Source organism: Haemaphysalis longicornis, unplaced genomic scaffold, assembly GCF_048455015.1.
Source record: "Haemaphysalis longicornis isolate Haplotype H1 unplaced genomic scaffold, Haemaphysalis longicornis Haplotype H1 scaffold_1, whole genome shotgun sequence".
NCBI lineage: Eukaryota > Metazoa > Arthropoda > Arachnida > Ixodida > Ixodidae > Haemaphysalis > Haemaphysalis longicornis.
Genome location: NW_027526203.1, coordinates 452,943,481 through 452,971,290, shown reverse-complemented (window position 1 = coordinate 452,971,290; position 27,810 = coordinate 452,943,481). Strand labels below are relative to the sequence as shown.

Below are 27,810 nucleotides of genomic sequence, written 5' to 3'. Positions count from 1 at the left end.
GGGAAAATTTAAACTCATTCTAAAAGTGCAGTGCCTAGACTAACCACTGGCTGCATTAGGTGTACGAGAAACGACTACAACATGTCTAAATAGGCAATATCGATCACCGGTGATCGATTTTAATAGGCGTGGTAACGGAAGAGTCGGTGATAACCGTGATGAATTCTGTTCCTGTAGCAGCTGGTATGGCTACTGTAAGCTTTTCAGCTGTAGTGATGCCCCAGGTGGGCAGCGGGAAGAAGCCCGACGTTTCCTCCTTTCATTTAACCACAGCAATTGGGGGGTGCAACAGCTGGCGTTGGTGTCTATAGCGTGTGTCGGACCTTGTCTGGAATGGCGTGCGGAGGGCGTTAACTCATGCGGCGTGTCGTCCTTTGTTGTAAATTGGTTGCGCGCTTCGAGGTATCGAAGAGGTGGTCAGTTCTTGTATTTCGTGGGAATTCCTTGTAAAGTTTAGATAGGTGCACAGGGGATGGGGTAGCTTTGTGTGCATAGAACGTTTCGGCCGGTAGTGGCTACTTGCATCGTGGACTTGTATTAATTGTGAACCTCTAGGCGGAAGCGGCATGGCGTGGAGGTTTGAGTTGCGGGTCCTAGGGCTAGCTCGGTGGCTCGTAGGATTATTGTGTCGATTTTAGAGCATTCACGGTGTTGGATTAGCCATTGGGGGGACCATATATGTGATAACGCTCACAGTAAAACACTTTTTATTCGCGAAAAAAAATGGCAAGAACGGAGGCTGTTTATAAAGGGACACTGAAGTGAATTTGTCAAGCTCCCGTTTTTGCTTGCACTGCGTAGACTGGCTCAAATTAGCACACTTTTCATCGTTTATCCGGTTGACAAATCGGTAATTATTTTACAAAGCGCGAAAGAAGAAAAACTACCATGCGCGGTTTGCGGCGGCCGCACCAACTAAGGCTGTGACGTTGGGAGGAGGGGGCACCGTGATTGGACGATTCCCAAGGTTAGCAATCGAACAAGTTTCGATTTCGGTTTCGGTTCTGTAAAACACAACCAATGGCGTTGTTGGATGGGCATCCTCAATATCTCAGTAATCATCGTACCGCGCTAAGATAAGCCTCCCAGGACGGCTTGGAATCGTAGCATTCACTAGCCGAGGCCTACGCAGTGCATGAACGCCCTCCGCGTACCCGCAGACGCTCAAATGCCATGCGCTTTTCCCCTATATTTGTAGCTTGCCTCACTCATGCCTGTATTGTAAAAAGCGTGTTCGCACCAGGCCAAGGGTCTGTTGATTCTGGCCTGTGCCCACTGCCCGCAAGCAGTCGGTGCTTATGGCAACAGCACGCCAACGAGAACTCGCTAAAGCGCCAGTGCCAGCCTGCGCGCGTTCTGTGAACTAGTTCGTGGAGCAATGAACTTTGCGGCCCAAAAAATGGTGAACTCAGTATAGAAAACATCGGCGGAAAACGAAAAAGTTAACTTATAAAAGAAAAAGCACGTACCCGCGGGGATTCGAACTCGTGACTTGCAAAACACTTGCGCTGACATACCTAGCGCTCCAAACCACTCGGCCACAGAGAGTTTTTTTTTTTCTTTACTGCATGGGAAACTACCCTTAATACAGCCTACAAACGTTATGAGTCATCCAAGAAGATGCACATCACAGCAGCTAAAATTAGCCGTCCGTTAAAACTCTGGCAAGCAGACGCACGCGTCCAACAGATGCAGCCATTCTGGTGGGTCACTTTGCGCCGCATAAATGCTCCGCACCAACGCAGTTTGCTCCCGAAAAATGGACTTCGTTGGGCGAGGGGGTTCCGCGTGCCTGTCCATCATGCGGCACTTCCACAAGCTATACAATCCGATCACAACAAATATATCATAGGGCACTCCAGTAACATCTCTAAAAGGCAAGAACCGAATTGTATAAGGGGTAATGTCCATGTCCTTTTTAAGAGTTCGTTGCAACACATCCCAGAAAAACACCGCATCCCGGCACAAAACAAAACAATGATCAATGGTTTCAGGTTGATTGCATAAACGGCAATTGTCAGACCAAGGAATAGACATACCTTTCTCGCGCAACCATGTTTTCACTGGAAGGGTTGATGTATGCAGCTTAAAGAAAAACGTTTTTGCATTTGGAGGAAGACACATACGTGTGACCCGCTTCAAAACACTGTCCTTATGGTGGCCAATGTAAGGCTGGCGATAAACCGGCACTGGGAACATACTCTCTAATAAAGTGTTCGTCAAAGCCTTCCTGGAAAGGGTAAACAGATATTGCAGGGAAAACCTCGCAGTAAGGAAATTGAAGGTGTCGACCACCTCCTTTAAAAACCCCCATGGCGGCTTCGTACTGACTTCCCCAGTGGAGACAAGCAAAAACGGTAAATGAAAACTTATGCGCTGTTGAATAACGTTGAGCAGAAGTGGATGATGCGTCGACTTATAGAAGAAAAACCGAGATACAAGCTGGTGTACAAACAAATGTATCAGCCCAGCACCCCCAGACACTAATGGAAGAAACAAATTGTCCCTACGCATAGGTTCCCATTGGGACCCCCACACAAATGTCGCAAAAACTCTATGTAGAGCTTGTACTTTAGAACGCGCACAGTGGAGTACTTGCAGCACATAAACAAGCTTTGCGACAAGGAAGACATTACAAACGTGCGCACGCGCAAACACAGAAAGTTCTCTCCCCATCCATGCCTGAGAGGCTCGCTTGAATTTTTGGAGTGCCAATGACCAATGAGGCTCGGTGTTTCGTATTTGGTGCAAGGGTACACCTAGGTATTGAAGTGCATCCTTATCCCAAGTAATGCCACCAAATAAGGACGGTTTCGCACCCCATTCACCAAACCAAAATCCCTTTGTTTTTTCCATATTCACAGCTGCTCCAGACGCGTCACAAAACTGCCTGGTGAGATTAAGGGCTTCTTGAACGCTTTTTTTATCAGCACAAAAATAGGCAATGTCATCCGCGTAAGCAAGGACCTTAACCTCACAGGATAGCGATGAAAAGCCCCGTACTCTTTCACTCTGCTGAATACTAAGGCACAGAGGTTCGAGGTATAAGGCAAACAACAAGGGTGAAAGGGGGCAGCCCTGTCTAACAGACGACTTAATCGAAACTGGCTTAGACAGAACGCGGTTGACGACCAGTTGTGTGGTGCACTGTTTATAACAAAGCTGAATGCCTTTTAACAACACATCCCCTAAATTTACCGCTGCCAATAGTGCGAATAGAAAATCATGAGAAACGCGATCAAATGCCTTTGATAGGTCAATTTGGATAAGGGCCACTTGCTCTGCCGAATCAGACACACACTCCAATATTGAACGGGCAACATGTATGTTTGTTTGAATGCTCCTACCTCTAATACCGCAAGTTTGGTGAGGCCCTACTAAACTAGTGATGACAAGTTGAAGGCGCCTATACAAAATGTTTGCGAAAATTTTATAATCTACATTGCAGAGAGATATTGGCCGATAGCCGTCAACCGATTTCAGCTTTTGTTCATCTTGCGTTTTCGGAATTAAAACTGTGTGTCCTGAATAAAAGGTTGGCGGCAAAACATCATGGTCGTATGCTGCTGTGAATATGTCTAACAGAACGGGAGCAAGGATAGCAGAGAACTTTTGATAAAACTCTCCGCTCAAACCATCGGGCCCCGGGGTCTTCTTTGTCTTGAGGTCAGAGATGGCAGCCTTAACTTCTTCGAGTGTAATAGGCCCAGAAACCAGAGCGCACTCATCGTCTGTCAACTTTGGCAGTAAATCAATGAGGGAACTAAATTCTTGCCCGCGAGCTAATAGACTTGACCCCGCAAATAGCGTGCTGTAGTGGTCATGGAAAGCACTAGCAATTCCAGCTGCTGCAGTGTACTTAATACCATTATGTTGAATTTCGATTACTTCCTTTGCAAGTGCTGACTCCCGCTCATCATTTAGTGAACGACGAGTGGGGTAACTATCAAAGAATTTTTCAGTTCTCGACCGAATTAGAGCGCCATGGTATTTGTCGGTAACATATTGCTGAAGTTGTGCCTTAACAATGCCAATTTCTTCTACACCCGATCCCGGACTGACCGCTTCGAGTTCATGAAGCCCTACCAATGTACGAGTTAGTTCCCGTACATAAAAACGTTTTAAAAACGAAAGGCGTGCGGACTCTTCTATTGCGCAATTCCTTACCTCCTGTTTGAATAAATCCCATTTCTGATATAAAGAAAGACTGTGTGTTTCAAGAATACTAGTTAAGCAATCGGATATACGTTTACAAAATATTTCATTGGCCAATAAAGAGGTATTAAGCTTCCACAGATCCCATTGAGGCAGCACGCTACGCGGTCTTGATCGTCCTAAGCAAACAGATACCATGCAGTGGTCTGTGAAGAAGATCGGGCGTACAATATAGTCAGAAATGCTAGGCATCTCTTCTGCTGAAATGTATATGCGGTCAAGACGGGCATTCGAATTGCTCTGAAAGTGAGTAAAGTGCATGGTACTCCCTTTTACCTGACCGACATCAACAAGACCATTATCATGGACTAAATCAGACAGGGTGGCTGCACTTTGGTCGTATTGTGAACGTGGTCTAGATCGGTCTTGCTCACAGCAGACACAATTAAAATCCCCCATGAGGAGGATTTTCCGTTGTGTGCGTAGAAAATTCCCTAGTGACATAAAAAAGGAGTTACGTTCCCGACAATTCACTGGAGCATAAATGCATATGATACGCCATTCAACTCCTACCATAACAAGGTCACAGCAAATAAAACGCCCAGCATCATCTATACTACAGGAGAGACTGGAAAACTCAACTTTCTTGCTAATAACCAAAAAACATCCACCAGACAAGCCTGCAGAGGGACTAACACATACGTTGTAATGTTCTAAAAAGGGTTCTAATGCAGCCGCCGTGTCCTCATCTCTGCAGAGCTTTGTCTCCTGGATAGCCGCAATGTCCACGCCCATCCGTTTAAGGAGGCGTAAAAGCTGGTATTGCCTTCTCCTGTTTCTTAGACCTCTCACGTTAAGTGTGGCCGCGTGAAATGCTATGACACTTGCCATTTTGTTGGAGCTTCTTAAGCGACCTTTTCACCTCCAGATGTGCCACCCTTGCGGGTGGGCTTGGATGACAGTGATTTTCCTGACTTTTTGGAGCCAGCCCGCGTCACAAGACCACTAGTCACCACAGCCATGTCGGAAGAATCTTGAGCATTGGACGCTTGCTTTTTGCCAGCGCTCGATGACTTATCCTCGCCATCGGCAGGAGCTGGCCTCTTCACCGATCCGCTGTTACCACCCGGAACATCCTCTGGTAGAGCCGCAGCATCCGCCCAGGATGCGGACGGCAAGGTGACGGAACTGTCATCTCCACCTTCTCCGCACGAGACATCACTGCTGTCATCATCGCTGGCAGGTAAAGGTACCGCAGCATGAACCTCCCCTGAAGCGTCATTCGAAGCTGTCGAATGCGTGTCCATTTCCTCTTCCCGGTTCTGCTTATTAGACTGGGAATCATCCTGCCGCTCACGATCAGGTGGCACAGGGTAGGGCTCCAGTTCCCTGCGATCCACCGCCGAAGAATCTTGAGGCCCAGCCTCCGGATTTTCCGATAGCACCGACTGGCCAACTTCACCTGATGCGTCAACGACCTCCGTCACATCCATGACATGAGCGGAGACGTCATCTTCAGTAGTTGATTCCTGGCCATGCCGAAGCTTGTCTGCGTATGTCATGACGCATTTTTCTGCGGTATGACCATATCGTCGACACTCGTTGCACCGGGGTGTTCGGCACTGCCGTCGCACGTGCCCAATCCTGCTGCACCGCAAACAAAGAGGTGGCCTTCCAGGAATCAGTACAAGACACTGGCTCCCATAAATGTCCATCATATGCGGCACATCAGAGACCGATACTCCATCCTTTAGTGTAAGGGACACCTCGCGAGCTCCAGTCTCCATATGGTCCATTCCCGGACACCGCCACATTTCTCTGGTAATGGATTGGGTGCTTCCAAATGGTTCGAGCGCTTCTGTTACTCTACGGTTTTCCATGTGACGCGGCACCCAAAGTAGCTTCATCTTAACATTCTTTGTATCCGGGTCAAACACCATACACTGCAATCCTTTGACGATGAACTTCTGGAGCTGGACTAGCTTCGGCTTGACGGCGCTCGAGACGCAAGTAACCATCCACACGTGGCTCATTTGGTATTGCCCTATACACAAGACGTCGCGGAGGTTGATCACGCGAGCCAGAGCATCCCTAAAATCGGGAGCACGGTATGGCCGGCCTTTCAAGTCCGCATGCAGGAAGACAGTGTTCAAGACAACATTACCGGTTGGCAGACGGGGAAGGATGATCTTGTACGTATCCATGTTAGTTCCGGACGTAGTACCTCGGCCAGTGGCCGATGCGCTGTTTCCAGCTGAGAGCATAGAGAAACACAGCCGCTCGGAACGGCGTCTTCTTCTTCTACCTCGGCCACAGAGAGCGCTGCCGACAATGGAAATATAAGGTATATAATGTATAACGGTACCAGTTTACACTTTTATTTAGTTTTAGCATTTCAAGCAGCTTAGGTGACTATTTGTTGTTTTGCGCTCGTGCAGTAAGCATCCCCCAAGTTTCCACAATATCTCACGTCTAGCAATTGTATTTCTTAGACGGAAAAGCGTTCGCAGATGCGTAGTCGTGCTGCTGGCCGCTGTGCTTGTTCGCCCAGCGCAAAAAAGTGCTTCTCGCACCCTAGTTTTACGCTGTACGGTAAAATATCAGTTGATTTTATTTCCTTAGTACCTATATTGACTTCGCTGACTCTTCTTCCGCCTTCAAGAGGCCTTATATTTCCCTACTGGCGTACCAGTCAGCGAAGCGTCGCATGTGCGCTTGTGCAGCGCTTGTGTGAAGCGACCTTGACTTGGAGCTAGATACAGTGTACAAACTAACCAAGTAAAGAAAGGCACATTCTTCCATTCACAAACGAGTCCTGGCTTCGTTTCAACTGAGCGAACGAATTGCCACGACCCGTCGGCGGCCGGCGGACGAAACGCTGGGCCGACTGACTCTGTCTGAAGGCCGGGGAGCCGTGCAGTAGCGCAGCCAATTGCGAGCTCGGTTCCTCCCGACGTCACACGAAAACGCCACAGAAAATGTGCGAGCGTAAAGAGAGGAGGACAGCATTTTCGAATTAATTTTTCTACTAAATAAAATCGCGTAAACGCGCCCAGAGTGGTCGAAACATGGCCTGGGGACTCCGGACTACAAGTTGCGCTAGTAATCCCGCAATGTTTACGTATCACTTCAGTGTCCCTTTAAGGGCGGCGTGCCAGACTATGCTCACACATCATTCCTCATATAGTGAAACATGAGGCACAGAGAAATTGACATTTCTACTTTATTTGCAAAAAAAATTACTCTTTGGTAAGCATGCTTGTCTGTAAAAACCCGCAGTCTAGGCTGCACGTTTAGCTACCTTGTTGACTAGGAATAGCTTTTTTTTTTTTTCAAACAAACGGCCATTGTTGTAGCCGTGTTTGAAGTATCCAGCGACGGAGTGTGCGGGTTTGCGGCTGACCCCTGTTCTTCACTGCCTCTGTCGTACGGCACAAACACGGAAAAAACTAAGCCATTTTAATTTTTTTAGGAAGTATTGATATATGGCGAATAAGCGGTGAAGTGGTGGACAGCAGGTGCAGTTAAAAGAAGGGTGTGTCAATGAGAGAAAGTGGCAGCGTCATGGCTGCTTGCGTGGAAGTGCACGTGCTCTTGACTTGAGGTTTTATGTGCCAGAGCTTCAACGCGCATCGCTTTATTGGGAATATATATATATATATTTTTTTGAAAATGACATCTTGTTGGTTTTGACCAGTTTCTAATTGCGTTTGCGTTTTCATGCAACAGCGTAAAAAAAATGTCGGCCGAGTGGTTATGACTCCTGCTTTCGAACACGTGGCATCTGAGTTCAGCCTTCAGACTCTAAACCGCCAGCCGTCATCTCCGTCAAAACTGCATATCTCAACCCGCACTGCGCACCTTCAAGATCATTCCCCCGCTCTAAGAGAATCACATCGTCCGTACCCCTGGACACGAGTCCTTGTAAGGGAATTAAGAGGCTCACACCGCTTCCCGCGCACTCTCACCGCGGGAATTCCATGAAGGGGACATCGACCCAGACCAGGCACTACAGCCTATCCCACTGCACGACACCCCGCTACTGCGATAGCCTACACCATGAGAGAGTTTTAGCATAGCGGCTATCGGAGGCTCACGCTACGACGGCGAGTTACCGGGATTCGACTCCGCATGCGCGTGCGGGGAGGATGAGAAGCTCGCCCCTCATGGCGAGGGCCGGCCCACGAAACTAATCCACCCAACCGGAAAGAATCCGCAAGTGCCCAGTCGAGCCCCGGTACCCGCCGCCTTTGCGTTCGCGGACGCTCCCCGCTGTGCTAAAACCTCTGCTACTAAGGAAGAGACCACTTTACGCCGCATGCAAATCAACACTCCTCCACTTCTCCTCGAATACGCTTCACCTCATGTTCCCTACCCATTCTGTGCCCACATCAGCCATCTTGTACCGCATAACATGTGAATGCACAAACAGCCTATAGTCCTCCCCTCCAAACCCCTGAGCAAGTGGCTGGTCACACTGACCGCCTCCCGGCTGGAGGACCAGAAGACTCGAATCAAGTTTTATTTTTCAACATCGGTACAGTGTCGACAATGTTGACAATCACTCTGACAAAAAGCTCTGGAGACAGCTTGACGGGGCCAGAGCTCCGATGCATCTGCAGCAACTTTGGTGGCAAACAATACATTGCGCAGCTTCGCTTGTTGCAAACAAAAATTATACATAAACCATGTAACCATACACTGAACAACATTTGACCATTAGTAATTAATCACGCATTCAATCAAGTTTGAAAAATGTCAAACACATATTGCAGGAAACATTCCTGAGAAGAACATGAAAAACATTGTTGATGAGAAGATTGTTGATGCGAGCCCGGAGAGCGGCCATGGTCCCAAGAGGACTGAGGTACTTCGCCCGCAGGAGAGACAGCTCCAACCAACTCAATAAAGTTCCTTCGTCCTCCTTTCTCTGCGTGCTTTGCGCCCTTTGTGAGTCACATTCGGTGCATATGTCGCAGTGGTGGAATATCCCTACGTTTTCTTTGACGTGCGAACACTGGGAAACAGACGCACGACGAACGAAAAGAGTCCTACACTGGATTACTCACTTGTTTCTTTGTATTTTTCGTGCTGTTGATACGTCCAAATGCATCCAACACAGCTCGCCAAAATTTTTTGTCCACTTCCAGTACCGCGTGATTCATTGCTGCGGCTGACTTGCTTTCAAGCCGTCCATGTTTCTAAACGGACAGCTGCAGGCTAGAGTGTGTTTCCAATCCAGCGACATGACGAGCATTCGAATTCAAATTAGGGTCTGTAAGCGCTACACCTGAGCTATGCGGTGAGCCGTAGCGGAAAGCTACGAATCAATTATAGAACCTTAACATCCACCGAAGTCTCGAAACACCGGTTGACGGAACAAAACGATAAGACCATACGGCTCCTTTGTCGTCAACTATCTCCATCGTCCATGTCTTCTTCAGTGGTCATCATCGTTCTTGTCCTTGTTCAATGAAAACGGCTAAATAGTCCATTCCCAAGCACTGGCCCCTCCCACTTCCGGGGTACGTGCACCAGTACCTTTAAACAAAAAAAAAAGAAAAATAGCTGCGGAGATGGTGTGGTCCACAAATCCTCCCTCAGTTATTTAAACATATCCTGTTGAAACACTTCAGAGCAAAGAGTTAAGATATTGCTGCAATCACGGTTCGCTTGCGCCCGCGGGCGGCTTCGGTACGAACATGCTGAGGCACCGAAGCACATCCGAGCGGTCGCAGTCAATTACCGAGATTGAAACGTCAACCCACTTCACCGTAACGGCATCGCCGAGGCTGGTGTCGCATCTTGCCAGAACATTGCCCAGGCTGCAGTTTCCCCTTTCCCCTCGCCTCTCCTTCCTTCGTTGGCCTTGTTACAGGCCCAGAGTCCAGAGGCGAACTTGACCAGGTCGTGGAATGCAACAATCAAGCGACCGCGGCGGCCGCAAAATTGAAGTTTCGGCTGCGGCAGATTCGAGTTACGGTAATTTCTCAGTCAAGAGCATCACAAACGGCAACACCAACTTCCTCAGTTTCAGAGAAGGGGCGGCGGCCGCTTTTCTGATGGAGGCGAAAAGCAAAAACGCCCGTGTGTACGAGATCTCTGTGCACGTTAAAGATCCCCAGGTGGTCAAAATTAATCCCGAGCCCTCCACTACGGAGCGCCTCATCGCCTGCGTTGCGTCGGCGCGTTAAACCCTGCAATCAATCAATCAATCAAATTTCAGAGAAGGGCTTTTCGACCTGTGGCGACCTCATGACGTTTGATGATTGACTACGCAACTGGTTCTCTTTTTGTGGAACATTTTGTGCAGCACATGCACAATAGTGAGAGCCTCGCCGAACACGATAAACTCGCATATGTATATCTGCGCCGACAGTCTAACCACGCAGCTCCTGCTATCGCTGGACTTCCTCTCACAGCAAATTGCTATGACGACGTTCCATAGAGCCTAAAGGGCCGTCTTACAAAGAATGACTTGATTATTCGTGACCAAATGCAGAGCCTCATGAATTTTCACGCCTATCATATCTGCGTTCAGTGGCTCAGATGGCACCATTTTACAAGATACAGTACAATCTCCCGCACGAGGCCTTAATCAGGGAACAAGAATAAAGCTCTCTTACGTGCTGCTGCAAGGAAGGCGAACAACTATAATTAATTAATTGCACACTTTTTCCTAAAAAGCGGTCTAGCGCGAGCAGTCTAGAGTCGTGAGCCTGCTCTCCTCCCCACACGCGGCCTCTTCAGCATTCTTAAGGAGCCCACCTGTTTTGGGTCGAATTGTACGCATTTAAGATGTCCCAAGTTACAACCACCCCCCCCTTCTACTTCCCCCACCCCCACTTGACGTGGAGTCTGCCTTCCACAATAAAGGCTACCTCCTCCTCTTCCTTCTAACCAAAGCATCGCTTGCCGTCGAAAAAATGAAGGCAGCTCACACTAACGCGTAAGACTTGAAGGTAGCGAAACTGTACGCAACCTCCACGACCATCCCGACGGTTTCAGTCCACGATTGCAGCTGATCTACTTCATCGCTGCCGCAACCAGCTTCACTCCATCACTGTTGCTATAAGTGTGAGGCTTCCTTCATTTTTTGGAAGTGATAATTATTAGACATCACATTAGATGGGCGCACATTGCGACAAGGAGTGTTTCTCCTTACGAGCAAGTGTTGCCACGATTACGGCGAACGCTGGAGCTTTTTGGCCAATTTTGGCCAATCGCCCTGAGTGGGTATACGCTTGGCTTGACAAACGTGCGCGGGGGACACTGGGCAGTCGGCGCGAGGCACGCACACACGAGCGGTAGACATTTTCTTGGTTTTGTTAACTGCCGAGAGGTCGCCGCGAGGCCCGCGCTCACGTGCGCGCACTCGGCAATTTCTTGGTATTTTTTAACAGCGGACACAAAAAATTACGATTTGCTAAAGAGCTCCGCTCTTCAAAAAAATTCCAAACAGGTTATAAAGGTGTGATATTTAACTTAGAACAAGAATACATTCAGCATTTGGTGTTCCTTTGAGCGTTTTTCTTGTCTTCGCTCTTATAAAATCGTTTGAGCGTTTTCCTTTCTTGGCTCTTAAAAAATCTCAAACAGATTATAAAGGTGTGATATTGAAGTTAAACAAGAATACATTTAGCCTTTAGTGTTCCTTTGAGCGTTTTTCTTTGTCTACTGACTTAAACACAAAGGTAGAGACGTGTAATATACATTTATCTAGTAACTTCACCTAAGCACATTCTCTTAAAAAAAAAAGGGCAGGCTTCAGGACAGCGTAACAGCAGTAGCACGGGTGGTACGTATTATTAAAGCGAAGCTTCCTATGCCTCTCTGATGGTGTTGTTCATCCGAGTAAAATTCACTCCAGGAAAGCCAGCTTTACACGATGGGTTTCGCAAAACGATGATGAAGCCGACGTCTATCCGATTGCGCCATTCCTTTTTTTTTATTGCCTGCTTCGACATTATTACAGTACATCGCACATCATCTCATAATATTCTAAAGCCACTGAGTCAGCCAAGTAGGGTTGACGGATCTTAACGATTGCGCCATTGCGACACGGCCAAACGGTTTGGATTTTATACTTTCATTTTGACTCAGGGTGTATGGGAGAAAGCTTAGCTTTTTCACCATCTTTCTCTTAAGAAAGGGGCTTTGATTTTTCCTTCCGGGTGCATCCAGCTCTTCGGCATACTTTGTTGCATCGCTGTAGTTTTGTGTTCGACATTTACTTCTGCGTCTTATTAGGCCATCCGATTTTATGAAAGAGCTGGAATGTTTGTGTTTTAAACTTTCCAGTGTTTTTCTTGTTCCCACACGTCACACCATGCATTGTGTCTCACCATTACGCCACTCCTACTAGGGACCTTCCTTGGCCTGCAGTATTGTGCAATTAAATAAGCGCTACATCCAGTGGGGCGCAAGAGAAAAGAAACTTTTATTAGGAACACTGCTCCTGGGTGTCTTCAATCCAAGAGCTTGCGGACCCAGACGGCATCAACGCCCTACGCTCCAGGAGGTCCTGCGAGCGGTAGGTCGACAGGGAGCAATTCCGAAGCTTGGGTAAAGGATAAATCATTGCGGTAAATAATGGGTATTGTAGACACCAGCGTACTGTGTGGTGTAGGGTGCCTGAGACTAGAAGTAGCGGGTGTGCTATAGGTGCTTACTTAAAGAGACACTGACATGGCTTCGTCGACGTCTTATTTGTAGCTATAACGTCTATAGTGCAATTTATGTAAATCACAATATGACAATTTTGGGGAAGTTTACCTGTAATCGGCGGAAGAGGAAATAACACCATGCACTGCTCGTGCACGTTAAGCATAAACTACAGTAACGATGTCACACTGGTTTTCAATGTGATTTCATGGTATCTCAGCATTCGACATTTCGATTTTCCAACTTTTAGGGATTGCTATACACCTTTTGCCTGTTTACGCACATGTTGTACAAGTTAGACAGGCTAGTATTCTAAATTTAGCAGTGCGGACCCGCCATTGAGTCGCCCCCGACATCAACAAATCAGCGGAGGACACGGTGCGAAGGAAGCGCCACAATCGAACGCGCTTCGCTCGTACACACTGGACGTAAATCACCCGGAAAACTGAGAAGATGGCAAACGCATCCTAGACTTCAATCTAAATAGGCTGTCAGGCAGCATTCTTAATTCACTTCAGTGCGCCTTTGAAGTGTGCGCGGGGGGGAATTGGAGTTGGAGGGAGCGGTGATGACGCGTCACAGTCACTGGGTAGCCGTGCGTGTGATGAGAGCGTGTGCGTTACCAAGCTGGCCACCAGATTTTTTCTGGTCACAAGGATGGCCAAGATCGCGGGTATTTTAAAGCCTTCTCTCAGGTGACAGCACAGCACTATAAAAATCACCGTGATAAATGTCAGGTGTGCCCGACATATTTTTTTAAGAGCTCACAAGTCGCAAGGCACGCTTCAAAACAGCGCAGGGATTTTTCGGGGCCTTTCACAAGCCCTGTGCAAGCGGGTCGCATGAAGCTGGGAGCGTGTATGCTTAAAAACCGTGTATTGTCGGTGACAACTATTTAATGGCACAGACGTTTTTTTCCTAACGTTCGTTGTCGCAAATACACATGCGCCATGTGTTCTAGAGGGCATTGAAGACCGTTCTTCTCGAAGCAGTGGATCCTTCCACTTAGCTTGCAGTGATGAGGTAAAGGCTAAATGATAGAAATTGAGTAACCAGACAGCCATTTTAGATCACTATGAACAGCGTGTGCTCCTACTGAGAAAAAAAGCAGAGGTGCAATGCGTTGATTTAAAACCACGCATGTCCCGTCCGGTGGGCGAGGCAGTTGAAGCGATGGGACTGCAGAGGGCAGCAGAAGACAACAGGGGCGAAGAAGAGGAGGCGGCAAAGCGCGCGCCTGTTCGAGGCTCGTGTGCGAACTAGAAAGAAGCGTTCCAGAAGCTCCTCAGCCAAGCTATGCCCGGGCCTGTCTCACGATGAGCAGGCTCCGGCACGCCCTGAGACGTCAAGGAGCGTGCACTGCCGGCCACGAGCACCGGCGTCACAGAAATGTTCTACGAGTCCAGTGATACGCTGATCACGGATACCGACGAAGTTTGGAGGGACAGCTTCGACGCAGTAGCGCCGACAGGCACTTTGTGCATCACCGCGGCGCGCCGTCGTTGCCAACAACGCAGCGGATCCAGGACCCGCCGCCTCACGCCCGTGCCTCAGTCGGCAACTGCCGGCCACGCTCACAGGCCCGTACGGGTCCACGAGCACGAGGTCATGGTCAGCGTCAGCGAAGATGAAGAGTCGCCGCGCGGCAGTCATGAACACCTGGTGCCAACAGTCCCGCGCTACCGCAGGTACGACGCCGAAGCCCTGGAGTCGCCGCGCAGGGTCCAGTACTCCCGCATGCCTGGCGGGCACGAGAGCGCCAGGCAGATCAGCGGCGCGTGCCTGAGCCCGCGCATAGACTGGAAGATTCAGGCCGATGGTACCATCATGAACGTAGGCGCCGCCCACATTTCCCACCAGCCTGGAGAAACCATTCAGGGCGAGCGGAGGTTCGACGCAGAGCAGAACAAGGGAGGCCCGTCACGACAGGTGATTCAGGTGATCGAAGACTGCACCTGTTTTGCCCCCGAGCCACAGACACCGCCCCAGTCCTTGCCATGCAGAGACTGCTTGGACGAAGTGTACCTAGGACAGGCGCAGCACGCACGAGCAGTTAGCCCTTCCAGCGGGGCCTTATCATCGGGACAAGGTTATGTCATACAGGAGGCAACTGCGACTCGTTTTGAGACAAATGGTGATCCCTTTAGGTCCGTGCAGGTTAAACAGGAACACATCATTGGTCCAGTGGCGCGTGAAGAACACGTTCGTGCGATGACTCGAAGCAATGAGTCCAAGCTTGGAGCCGTAATCAAGCCAGACATACACATCATTCATGAGGAACGCCTGGTCGACCCTAATGCCCCCCCGCCGAAAGAAGAACCCGATGGGTCACTCCCTCAAACGCCAAAGGAAGGGGCTGCGGCTACAGCGGAACCGCCTGGAACCGCTGGAAAAGATGAACCCAAAATTCTTAAATCTGACGCAATCGCAGATGCTTCCTTTGTCCCCGTGAAGTCTTTGAGCGATGTGCGCTTCATTCAAGATTTTCCCAAGTTCGACGTCCCGCCTTCGGTTCGTATTATAAACAGCGCTGCCAGCGCAAGCAGCGTACGACCTTCAAGTATGCGGCTGGCTACAGAAGGATTTCCAGGCTCTGTCACGCAAGTAGCTGAGCCATTGCATATTCTGAAAGAAGAGAGACGATTCGAAGCTGTGAATCTTATCAAGGGCGGTCAGCGAAGCAGTTCTCGACCTGGGAGTGACTCCGAGGACGATTCTGAAACGGCTGACAACAGAGCTGAAGGTAAACCCGGAACGCCTCAACGGAAGTCCAGCCCCGGACTTGGACGCAAGCTGTCGCATACACACGTACATCACACGTGGTCGAATAACTCAGAGGCGGCCGCTCTCCGCCTTGACGTGGGAGAGGATCATGGAGGAGGAATGCGCTCTGCTCGCGAGCCTGCTGACCAAAGAACGCGATTGAGCCGCAGGCCTTCTCACGAATCCAATTTTGGGCGCAGTTACGAACGCCCGTGGGATTCCCCACAGCCACCCACGCTCAAAATTCAGTCGCGCCGACGTCCAGCTGGTTTGCACATCAATTTGACACCGCCAGAGCTATCCCCTTCGCAACGCCTTCCTATGGAGTCTCACTCGAAGAATTACAAGCGTTCGGGGAACATGGAAGAAGTGGCCCGTCATGCTTGGGAGCAATACTCTCGTGAATACAAACGCTATCTGAGCAACCTTGCCGACTGGAATGAGCAGCAGGAGATCCTGCGCAACCAGCTAGGGAATTTCGATGGTGGGTCGGCAGACAGTGAAGTGAATCAGACCTCGCGCAGTCAGCTGGGAGGCCAGGACGAGGAGCCTATGAGAATTCGTATCGCGCTGTCTGGGAACAGCCTGCGACGCGGACGCTCTGGAACATCGCCAGGGCCATCTAACGCGCTCCCACAAGGACCTCCAAACGAAGATGGCCCTAGCAAGCACACAGTGTGCGCCGAAAGCATTACCCTGGTCGAGACTGTGGAGCCGCCGGATCCTCCCCGCTGTACCAGCCACATTGAGGCCAACCGTGAGCGCAAGGAGCGCGCTGCTGAGGAGGCAGAGTTCGAGGCAAGCTTCGAGGAGAGGGCCGACAGGCGCGTGCACATGACGCCGTTGTGCACCGAGCACATGTCGCACCGAGCCTTCAACTCACCGACGAGGGCTTCCCCATCGCGTCCATCTACACCCCGCGGTACGCCGCTGTCACGCCTAGCACCAGTGTTGCCGGTCACCAAGCACTACATGGAGCGTGTAGACTTCCCTGACGACTTGGAGCCGTTGCGTCGGCAAATTCCTCCCCGAAAAAATCGCCGCCACTTCATGTACCCGGTGTTTCCCCAGTTCCAGACCGGAGTGCCCAGAGACTTCTTCATATATTTTTTGGTGTCCATGGCAACCCTAGCCAGCATTTTTGCTGCCATTGGAGTGTTCAGCAAGCATGAACGCAATATTAGCGAGCGCTTGACCCAAAATGCCCCCATGGCAGGGGCAGGGATCAATGAAAGAAGCCATCTGGGGGGCTTCAAGCGGCGACCTACTAAAAAGAACATTGTCGACGTTTGCAACAGCGCCGACTGCGAACGCGAAGGGCGCTATATGGCCGGTCATCTTAACTGGGCAGTCGAGCCGTGTGCTGACTTTCAGGCTTTCGCCTGCAACAAGCCAGGTCCAGAGCCACTGAAATTCCTGGAGCAGAGCGTGGTCAGTCAACTCCTTCGAAAACCGCCCCTCGAAGAGATTGCGCCACTCAAGCATCTTTACGACTATTGCATGAAAGCTGACGGCCGAAGTTGGGATAATGTGCGCGCCGCCTTGTCCCTCCTTCGGTTGGATGGCTGGCCGTTCGAAAACTCGCGCAACCTCACTCACGAACTCGCATGGGATGTTGCCGCACAGTTGGAGCGTTACCTCGGCCTGGGAAGCCTCTTCAGTATTTCAGTGCAGCCTCGGTCAAAGGTGCTGGCATTGAGCAAAGCGTACGTCTGGCCACAGTCCCAGGACAAAGCTATGAAGGCGCAATTTATAAAATATGCAAACGCTATTCGCAAGTCCAGTGGTGAAATCGATGAGCGCGCCAACGAGGTAGTGGGTTTTGCGAGGAAGCTAGATAATGTCCGAGACCACCAGCCCCGACAGCGTACTCGCCCAAGCGACAGTCCCTACAGCCGCTTCGTGTCCCTTCTTGGACTTGGTGCCTCCAGCGATGGAGTTGATCTCCTTTTCTCCAAGGAACTGGTGACGACGCTGGCCGAAGAATTAGAGAGTGCAGAACCCCACGTGGTGATGAACTATCAGGGCTTCATAGCAGCTGAGAAGATTTCCCCGTTGCTTCCTGGAGCGAGCGTCACAAAGGAGACTTGCTGGCGCGTAGCTCGGGACGCACTGCCAGAGGTGTACCTGTATGCCGCTTACCGTGCCGTGCGCCGGGTGCTAGGAGAGAGTGCCAACATGACGGAGGCCATCAGGAGCAACTTGGTCCTCTACCTGAACTCAGCCTCGTGGATGGATACCAGTGTTCGGGAGAAGGCTGTCGAGCGGCTGCACAGGCTGCGCGTGCTCGCTTTTGTACCCCCATGGTTCGCGGACAAGAGTAAGGTGCGCGCAACGTTCGGCAGTCTACCCCAGATCACCATGGACAACGGGCCGCTGGACTTCCTGGCACTCAAGGAACACACACACAAAAGCCAGCTTCTCGGCTCGGCGTGGCCCGTGCCACTGGAGAGCTCCCGGTGCGTCTTTGACGAGCATCTGCGCACTCTGTACGTGCCGCTTCTGGCGGCCAACGTGTCCCAAGTTCAGTCCTTGCCACTTCAGCAGTCCCGGTTACCACGACTGGGTGTGCAGCTGGCTGCCTGCATGATGCGCGTGGTGACCGCGCAGGCGGGGCACTGGTGGGGCGAGCGAAGCCTGCGCAGGCTCGAGCCACTGCGCAAGTGCGTCGCCGTGCAAGGAACAGCGACCAGGCCGTCGACGCGTGACGCTCTCCTGGACCGACTGGCGGCCATGCTGCCCGTGCACAGCATCTACACCAGCCGGCTGCGTGACGGTGCGCGGCAGCACGAGTACCGGCTGAAGCATGCCGAAAACATCACGTCGGATCAGATGTTCTTCATCTACTTCGCCAGCGCACAGTGCCACGAACAGGCGCGCATGGTAAACGTACCGCTGCAGAACTACGACGCTTTCCGGAGAGCGTTTGGCTGTCTCCCCGGGGACCGCATGAGCCCGCACAAAGCGTGCCGCTTCTGGACCACTTGATGGCGACTAGCAGCGTTTGTGATGTCCTCTGCCTCGGGCTGTTTCTGAGCCAGGCTTCAAGTGAGGCATCAGTTGACTGGGCGCTCTTCGCCTGGGCTGGTGCGCGGGAGCAAACGCTGTTGTGTCCGCGAGACTCGGTTCAGTTGTGTGCACAGTGAATTCCAATAAAAAAAAAATTGGCTCCCTTTGGTTTGTTTCAAACGGGTTCCGAGTGCATACAGCATTCATCACCCACGGGTGCTTCTAGTGGCTATTGTAAAATATCGGAGTGCCTTTCAGAGCAAGCCAGAAAATGTTGAAAACCAACTGGAATGCTTATCATAAGAAAAAGGTGAGGAAGCATGTCCACAGTGGCGACCGCAGTTTGCCGCTTGATATTTGTGAGCTATTAGATCATCTGCACGTACCCAGAATATCCTGGAAACGCGGCAATCTGTTTTACAAACCGCAGTGAAGCTTCTGGTTTAGCGAAGTGTGGTCCGCTTAAACATATCCCATATCCATCTGAAGCACTGGTAGATGAAACTGTGGATTCTTGGCGTCGTAGTATCGTAATGAGCTCATATATGCTGACTCCGTGGGTTCCAGTCCGCTCTCTTGAAGGGTTATTCACACGACGGAGCGTTTCAGCGGAGAAATCCGAGGGAGGTCGTGACGTCACCGCAAGCGAACTTCCGCTCGGCCAGCTCAGTCGCCTATCTCTAAAGCAGAGCTGCCGTAGCACCGCCGATTCCGCGACGGCGGCAACTTGTGCTGAAGTCCCTACGTACTGATCCTGTCAGCCGCCCAAAAATTGGCCGTGGACGCCATGCAGGCGCTGCCGCGGGTAGAGAACGGCGCGCGACGCGCGAGGCAGTGTGCTGGGAGCAGCCGGCCGGTCCGCCTACGGGCCCGCATACAGATGTTAGGCTTAACCAGAGTCCTTCAAAAGCATTGAAGGACTCTGGCTTAACACTGCGGCGAATATTCGATTGCCGCTCTCGCAAGCGGCGCAGATGACGATTTTTAATGCAACTTTCCATCACATTATTACCCCCCTTTCTCGTATGTGCAGCTCTGTTTGCGCCTTGGGGAGCGATAACAAGCTATCGCTCGAGCTATATATACCTGCGCCGGCCTCCGCCACTTTGCGGCCGCGGCCGCCGCTCGCCCTGCGACCGTGCTGGTGGTATACGCGGCTCGCTCAGTGCGCTTGTCGTGTGCGCGGCAGCGCATTTTCGCGTCCATTGTAATAAGAAGAAATTAAAATAGAGTGCACGCAACTGCTCTAGAACTTGAGTCACGGCCAGCTACCCGACGAGCAGACGAAATCCCGCCGCCTCCGCCGTCAAGCATCGGATCGTTTGTAGCTCGCAAGCAGAAGCTCCGACCGCCGATCGGAGCGGTGCGCCGGAGAGAAACTGTGACGTAGGGGTCACGTGATGCGCACTCCCAGGAGCCAAGCGGCGGATTTCTCCGTCGTGTGAATACCCCTTGAGCGGAGCGGACGAACGGGTAGTCCGCCACCCGGTTGGTCCGTTCCGATACTCCTCAAGGACGAACTGCTAAAAGGAATTCGCAGCAGGGATGTAACCACCCACCCTCGCAACAATACCCAAGGAATCCAATACGCTACCACTGGGCCACGCCGCGGGACGGGAAGTTTCAGTATAAAATGTGTATTGGAGTTCACAGCGTGCAGTACTGTGCACAACGCGACAGATTCATTGCAACTGGTGTCCGAAGTTCTATCCGTGCAAGCGAACGGGACCGCAATTTGCACTTTGCGAATGGTAGGGACCATTGCGCAGTTCGATTATAAGTAGAGCCTCACAACCATCGACTCATTTGTTTCCGCACAAATTAGCGCAAACTAAGTATGTTCTTCGTGTTCGCTACATATGTTACGTGCTCTAGGTTCGTATGTGAAAGCGGTCGTCTGTGAGAGTGTCATGTCAGGATAGGGAAACAGGCCAAATTTTCCTGCGTAGGCGAAACCAAATTCGGTGTTGCTTAGCCATGAATTCTTCAAGTTAACGCTGCTAGACGATCGGGACTGGGAAATGCAGCCGGGTTTTAAGCAGTTGCAGCATTTTCATAGCTTTGATGCTCAAGGCAATTATGTACCGAGTGTAAAAGATAACTTCAAGACGCTTAGCTGTAGCGCGCATTTTTAATTTGCAGTTGCAATCAGCAACTAATGCGTTTTTCTCATCTGTTAAACATATACATATTCATTGCGCTTGAAGATGAACGTTTGCTATTGTCACTAATATTTGTCTTATTTTTGGCGCGCTTGAAATCTTTCATTGGCCGTTATTACCTCGCGCGAATCGTATGCAGCACAGCGTATTAACGTAACCTCACCGAGAAGCGTTTGTCCATCGCGCTTCGCCGCTCCTTGCCATTACCCGCTGCTCGATTAACCCTAGGCGCTTTTCTTATAATTACCATCGATATTTTCTCTCATGGCACTATGTAAAGGACCCACTGACTGCAATGACTCGTGTTTTGGAAATCTAGAACTGTCCACAGACCTATGCGCGAAATGGCAACGACGACGCCATTACAGGGGATTAACGGCGCAGCAAAGAGACTGCATGCATGCGTTTCGGCTTCCCGTTACTCCTTATGGAACGGCGGGGACGATCGTTGAATCCGCATTTGTGCACATGGCACACACTCTGCCACCGTTACTCCCCTTGAAGATGAACGGTTGCCCGCGAAGGCTAACGCCGTATTTTAGTCCCAATTTTTCTCCCTTTTGCCTAAGAGTGCGGGTAATCTTACTTTTTCGTGTCTCCATGTCAATTTTTTCTTTAAGTGAAAATTGCTTGCCTACATGACTTATGCGCACTTTTTTCGGATGCAAGGTTGTTTTGGTACCCTTTGATACGGGTCCGCGGAACAGGTATCGTTCAGTACCATTTAGGAAACGAAAATTGAGCTTCCATCCTCGGACATCTAGAGGATGGCCGCTAGGGGGCCATGGAGTGCGGACGCACCTCACGTCGGCTCCGTGTTTAATCAACCGCTAGCGGTAATTATCGGACTGCATCAGGCGAAAGACCGCACTGGATTTTTCCCAACGTCGCCCGATACCTCTAGAGGTATTTTTGTACCTTGTGTTGCGCTTACTTCGCCCGAAGTAAGAGCTGCGGTGCGCCGTCAACTAGGCCTACCTCAGAGACCGACCGCCGCCGACGGAGCCCGGCGCGGCGGCCTGCCCAGCCGCCACGTCCCCCCCCCCCGCCGCGGCACCCCACCGGTCTCTACAGCATCTCTCCGTGATCGAGTATGCACGCCGTGGAAGTGGAAGGTGAGTCAATCTCACCGGAAGAGTTTTCTCAAGATGCTGGGTGGATGGAAAGCCACCGCCGGAAGGGCGCCCGAACCCTCGCCAAGCTAGGCCTCACCACTGAAGAGGGCACACCGCCGCACAGCGACGGAGGTTGCGCCGCCGCCTCAACGGGATACCGCGGCCGCTCTCACGTGTCACGTTACGGATCGCAAAAGAAGCCTCGAGTTCCTGCCCTTCCGAGAGAGGATGTGAAAATAATTCTGCGGCCGCGAGACGGCCTGGACTTAAAGCGCTGCAGCCAGGCGCTCATAAAAGACTGCGTGCTCCGCGCCGCACAGCTCAAGTCGGAAGAAGTCGAAGACGACACGCTTCGAGTCAATACCTTACGTAACCTGTTGGTGGTCAGCACGCCAAGCCTGCAGAGAGCTGCCTGCTACAGCAAGGTGGAAGCACTAACGCTCGGCAACAAATCCCACGGGATAAGCGCATACGCCACGCCACCCGAAGACAGCGCAAAGGGAGTCATCCACAACATCCCGGACACAGACAGCGCGGACGATATCACCAGAAGCCTCGTTAACCGAAGAAACCCCACGATCCTCCAAGCGAGAAGACTGGGCTCATCCAACACTGCCATCATAGTGTTCGAAGGAGTCCGAGTCCCGCATTATGTCTATTACCGCGGCGCGGAATACCGTTGTTTCCTCCACCGGAAGAAACACGAGGTGTGTGATCGCTGCGGACGCTTCGGACATAGAACCGACGTGTGCCCAACATCGCCCACTACACCCCCGAAGATATGCTCCACGTGCGGAACCCGGGATCCGCAGGACAATCACCCATGTGAACCTCAGTGCGCAGTGTGCGGCAAGGGCCACAAAACTGGCGACAAACGCTGCAAGCAACGTTACCGCGTTCCATACCTGCTAAAGAAGCGGCACTGGGACAGAGAGCGCAGGAAGGAGCTCAACGCCACGAACGAAAGCAAAGATGGACAAGAGAAAGGAATCCTCAAGAACATTAGGGACAGATCCGAATCCTTCCCTCGACTGGCGCTCCACGCGGATGGCGATCCCAGTGGCCACGCATCTCGGAGCCGGACGCCCAGCCGCTCAGCCTCGAGTCAGGCGAACAGCGCCGGGGGCCGTGCTTCCTCCCGCTCTCCCAGCCACCACCGCGGACAACGTCGGCGCTCGCGGTCAGCATCACGGCAGGCGCGCCATTGCAGCACAGTTACAAATGAGGGGCAAAGGAGAGGCACCAGCAGCAGCCGGGACCACAAGAGCAAGAAACAGCAACAGCACGAGGCCAAAGCGGAGACTTCTACGGGTTCCAAGGGTCGGCACCAATCGCGGTCGGCTTCACGCGGGAGCCAACATCGTTCGAGCTCGCCTCCCCGGCTCACTGAGCATCGAACCTCCGGAGGCAGCAAACAAAACAAGGTGAGCTGGGCTGACGCGGTCTCGCACACTGCTCCACTCGCGGCTGGCAGGAAAGACTCCCCACCCCTTTCGAACCAGGAAGTCCATCAGGCAGAAATTACTAAAATAAAACAGATGCTAGAAATAGTAATTGCGGAAAACAAGGCTCTGAAGGCAGAAATTACTAAGCTCAAAAGTCCACAAGTGGGCACGGCGACCTCACAGCAGCGCAGCTCCGAACAGGGCTCAGTTTATGCGGAGACCGTCCCTCCCAAAAACACCACTAACGACGATATGGAAGTTGAATCCCAGTCTGTTAAACGTAAGGCAGAGGATGCGACCGTGACCCCTATGCGACCACCCAAAAAGGCAGGGGGCCCCTCACTCGTAACGATGGAACAACTAGAAGAGAAGTTAAGCCATTTGAACGAAACTCTCGCCGATACACTCACTGGGAAGTTTGAAGCCCTGCTCACGAAATTCACAGAAAATGTAGGCAAGCAGGTCACTGCCCTTACTGCAAGAACAAGTGAGCTGGAGGCCGCACTGCCACGCTACCCAGGCGGTGGAGGGTGCGCTGGTCCCATAAAATCCACTAAACCCTATGCCAGACCGGCCTCCCAGGACAGACCTAGAACTAGCTTCGACAACGCCCCAGTCAAAAGCCATGGACCGGAATAACGCAAAATACGTAATCTGGCAGTGGAATTGCCGCGGGTATCGCCGCAAACGGGGCCACCTTGAGCAGTTCATAAGTAATAAGATCACGGAGGAGGCACCCGACGTTATATGTTTGCAGGAAACCGGATGTCTGGCGAAACTTGCAGGATACAAACCTTACTATGAGGCCTGCGAGCCGGCTTCGGGCGACAGAAGTGCTTCAGTAGCAACTCTCGTTAAACGTAACATACCTGTCATTCGTCACGACACCGGCGTTACGACTGTAGATCACGTCCTCGTGGAACTCATAGCGAGTAAAAAAAGAACTCGGGGGAGCCTATTCGTTCTAAACCTGTACAGCTCTCCGAGAAAACAACACAGATTCGCGAACCTTTTCCGCAAAGCATTAGACATTGCCAAGCATCAAACACTAGTGATAGCGGGCGACTTCAACGCCCACCACCCTGCCTGGGGGTACAGGCGGGAAACGACCAAGGGGCGGAGTCTCTGGCTGGATGCCCAGCGGGAGGGCCTGTCCCTGGTCAACGACCCGACGTACCCCACTAGGACGGGCAACAGCGTAAGCGTGGATACCTCACCAGACCTAACTTTCACAAAAAACACCCGACATGACAGCAAAGGGTAAACACACAAGAAAATCTGGGAAGTGACCACTATATAGTCGCCACAAACCTCGAAGCAAGCCCTCAAAAACCCAAGGGAGGTGCGAAGATCAAGATCACAGACTGGGACCAGTTCAGGAAGCTTAGAGCAGCTGAAAGGGATTCGCACGAAGATAGAGCGGAGACGCACGAAATTGAGGACATTAAATCTTGGGTCGAACAGCTTCACACCTGTGTGGAGAAAGCCACAAAAACTATCCCAGAGGAAGCCGGAATGCAACAGGCAGACTCGAAACTCCTACACATGTGGGAAGCGAAGCGCGGCTTGGAGAAACGGCTCGGCAAACAAAAACTCAACCGTCCACTCCGTAGGCGGCTCGCGGTTCTCAATAAGCAAATCGAAGATTACACCACTCAGCTGTCGCGCCAAAACTGGCACAACACCTGCGATGGCATGGAACGACAGATAGGCCTGGCGAAAACGTGGAATATCCTTCGATATCTCATTGACCCAACCAGCAGTAAGACTGAACAAAGGCAAAACCTAAGCAAAATTTTACACACTTACAAGGGAACGGACGATGCCCTAATCAAAGAAATCCGGGACCGATATATCGGGACAAATCCTGAAGAAAATCTTAGACCGTACGCGGGAGCTGCAAACCCAACTCTAGACCGCCCGTTCACGACGGCGGAGGTGCGGGGGGCCATACACGATCTCCGTACCAGGTCTGCCCCGGGACCGGACGGTGTTACTAATAAAATGTTGAGAAACTTAGACGAGGACTCTATCGAGGCTCTCACCAAATACATAAATCTATGCTGGAGCGTAAGCGCGATCCCCAGACAATGGAAGACTGCTAAGATCGTTATGATCCCGAAACCAGGGAAAAAACTACAGCTAGAGAGCCTAAGACCAATCTCGCTTACCTCTTGTCTGGGGAAGTTAATGGAGCATGTAGTCCTGAACAGACTCAACGGGTACATGGATGAGAAGGGGCTTTTCCCTCACACCATGACAGGATTTCGACCCAAGCTATCAACTCAAGACGTTATGTTGAGGCTTAAACATGAGATTATCGAAGGGGATGGCTGCTCTCCTCTAGACACCAGGGCAATACTGGGGTTGGATTTGACTAAGGCTTTTGACAACGTTAGGCATGACGCGGTGCTAGAAAACTTGGCAAAGCTAGGCGTGGGCCCCCGAACCTACGACTACGTGAAAGACTTTCTAACGGACCGGACAGCCACCCTAACGATCGGGGGCATCGAATCTGGCGAGCTGGAGTTGGGAAGCAGGGGCACACCGCAAGGTTCGGTCCTCTCGCCATTCCTCTTCAACGTCGCAATGATCGGCCTCCCAGATACGCTAGAAAAGATAGAGGGACTACAGCACAACATCTATGCAGACGATGTAACCCTTTGGGCGGCGGGAAACAGCGACGGACAGATACAAGACGTCCTGCAGCGGGCCATAGATGCAGTCGAAGCGTACGTTAAGCCGAGAGGCTTGGATTGTTCCCCACAAAAGTCAGAGCTCCTGCTCTACCAACCGGCCCTGAGGGGACGCAAATCGACAACCACGTCACCAATCCAACTCTATGCCAACGGGGGGCAGCTCATCCCAACGGTAAACAGCATCAGGGTGCTTGGCCTCCGAATTCAGGCTAACGGACATAATATCGAAACCATAAGGGCACTCGAATCTAGCCTCTCTCAAACAAGCCGACTCGTCTCGCGAATTGCCAGCCGGCACTACGGGATGAAGGAAAGTAACCTCATCCGATTAGTTCAGGCATTCGTTGTAAGCCGCGTGGTCTACGTCGCCCCGTACCTGAAGCTCAGAATGGACGAAAAGAACAAAATAGATGCCATGATCAGGAAGGCCTTCAAACAGGCACTAGGCATACCCGTCACTACCTCGAATGAACGGTTCGAGGCACTGGGCCTGCACAATACCCTGGACGAGCTGATCGAAGCTCAGAGGATCGCACAACTGGAAAGGCTCTCCAAGAGCCCGACTGGGCGACACATTTTAAGCTCCCTTAGCATCAACTATGAATCTCGAGCTGGAGCTAAATTGGACATCCCAACTGAGATCAGGGCGAGCATATACGTCCCGCCACTGCCCAAAAACATGCATCCTGTACACAACGCAGAACGCAGACGCGCGAGAGCACAGGCACTGCAAAAAAGATTTGAGAGGTCTGAGGACGTGGTTTACGTGGACGCCGCTGACTATGACGATCGTGACGCCATGGCCGTAGCCATGGTAAATCGACAGGGCGATTCAGTCGCTTCCGGCACGATCGTCACGACGTCGCCTGAAGTCGGGGAGGAGGCGGCCATTGCCCTGGCAGTGACTGCATCCAGCAAATACAAATTTATAGTGAGCGACTCGAAGTCGGCCATCCTCAATTTCTCGAGAGGGCGCGTGTCATCGGAAGCGCTTAAAATCCTGTTGGCCGGTTTCTGTGGCGATCGGGTCAGAGAGGTCCAAATAGTCTGGGCGCCGGCCCACTGCGGTCTCCCGGGGAACGAGAACGCGCACGCCGCGGCTCGAGGTCTAACCAACCGAGCCGACGCCGACGATTCCACCGTCGACGCGCACTCGTTTCGCCGGTCGGTGCGGGACAGGCTGGTATCTTATCGGGAAATACTAGATCATTACAGCCTTGAAAGAGCGAGATACCCTGCGCCACACAGAACTTTAACTAAGTGGCAATCGGTGGCTTGGCGTTTGCTCCAGACCAACACGTTCCCCAACCCTGTAGCCTACAGCCGCTGTTACCCGGGGCTGTACACAGCTGAATGCAAAATTTGTAAAGGCAGAGCGGACCTCCAGCACATGGTTTGGTCGTGTCCCATCAAGAGTCAACAGGTACAGCAGAAAGGACGCCCTTTCTTAGAAATTAGAACCGTGGAGCAGTGGGAGACCGCGCTGCTCAGCTCCGATCCCGAAGTTCAAGTCGAACTCGTCCGGATGGCTGAAGACGCCGCCGGGGTCCAAGGACTCCTGGCTGCCGCCTAAAAAGGGGAAGAGGACCGAGGAGGATCTCCAACCTCTTCCTTTTCCCACCGGGCACACAATAAAGTTATTCTCTCTCTCTCTCGGACATCTACGTCAGCGGCAGCATAGAGGTTTTAGCGCGTTAGTGCAGCAGCTCACACCCGGAATTTTCCGTTTCGTGTGATTACCAAAAGTGCGAGACCGAAAATTACTATCATCAGCGCGCTCGAAGACACACCCAGTTGA

General features: G+C 51.6%; 1 protein-coding gene across 1 annotated transcript; it reads right to left on the bottom strand.

Annotated features, from left to right (window-relative positions):
• Window positions 1–5,060: 5,060 nt before the first annotated feature.
• On the bottom strand, window positions 5,061–6,419 carry LOC144162477 (uncharacterized). The gene has a single exon (XM_077693022.1). The coding sequence runs from the start codon at window positions 6,417–6,419 to the stop codon at window positions 5,061–5,063; it is 1,359 nt and encodes a 452-aa protein (XP_077549148.1).
• Window positions 6,420–27,810: the final 21,391 nt, after the last annotated feature.

Excerpts from the sequence above, each read along its gene's own strand:
- LOC144162477 (XM_077693022.1), bottom strand. The coding sequence starts at position 6,419 with ATGCTCTCAGCTGGAAACAGCGCATCGGCCACTGGCCGAGGTACTACG.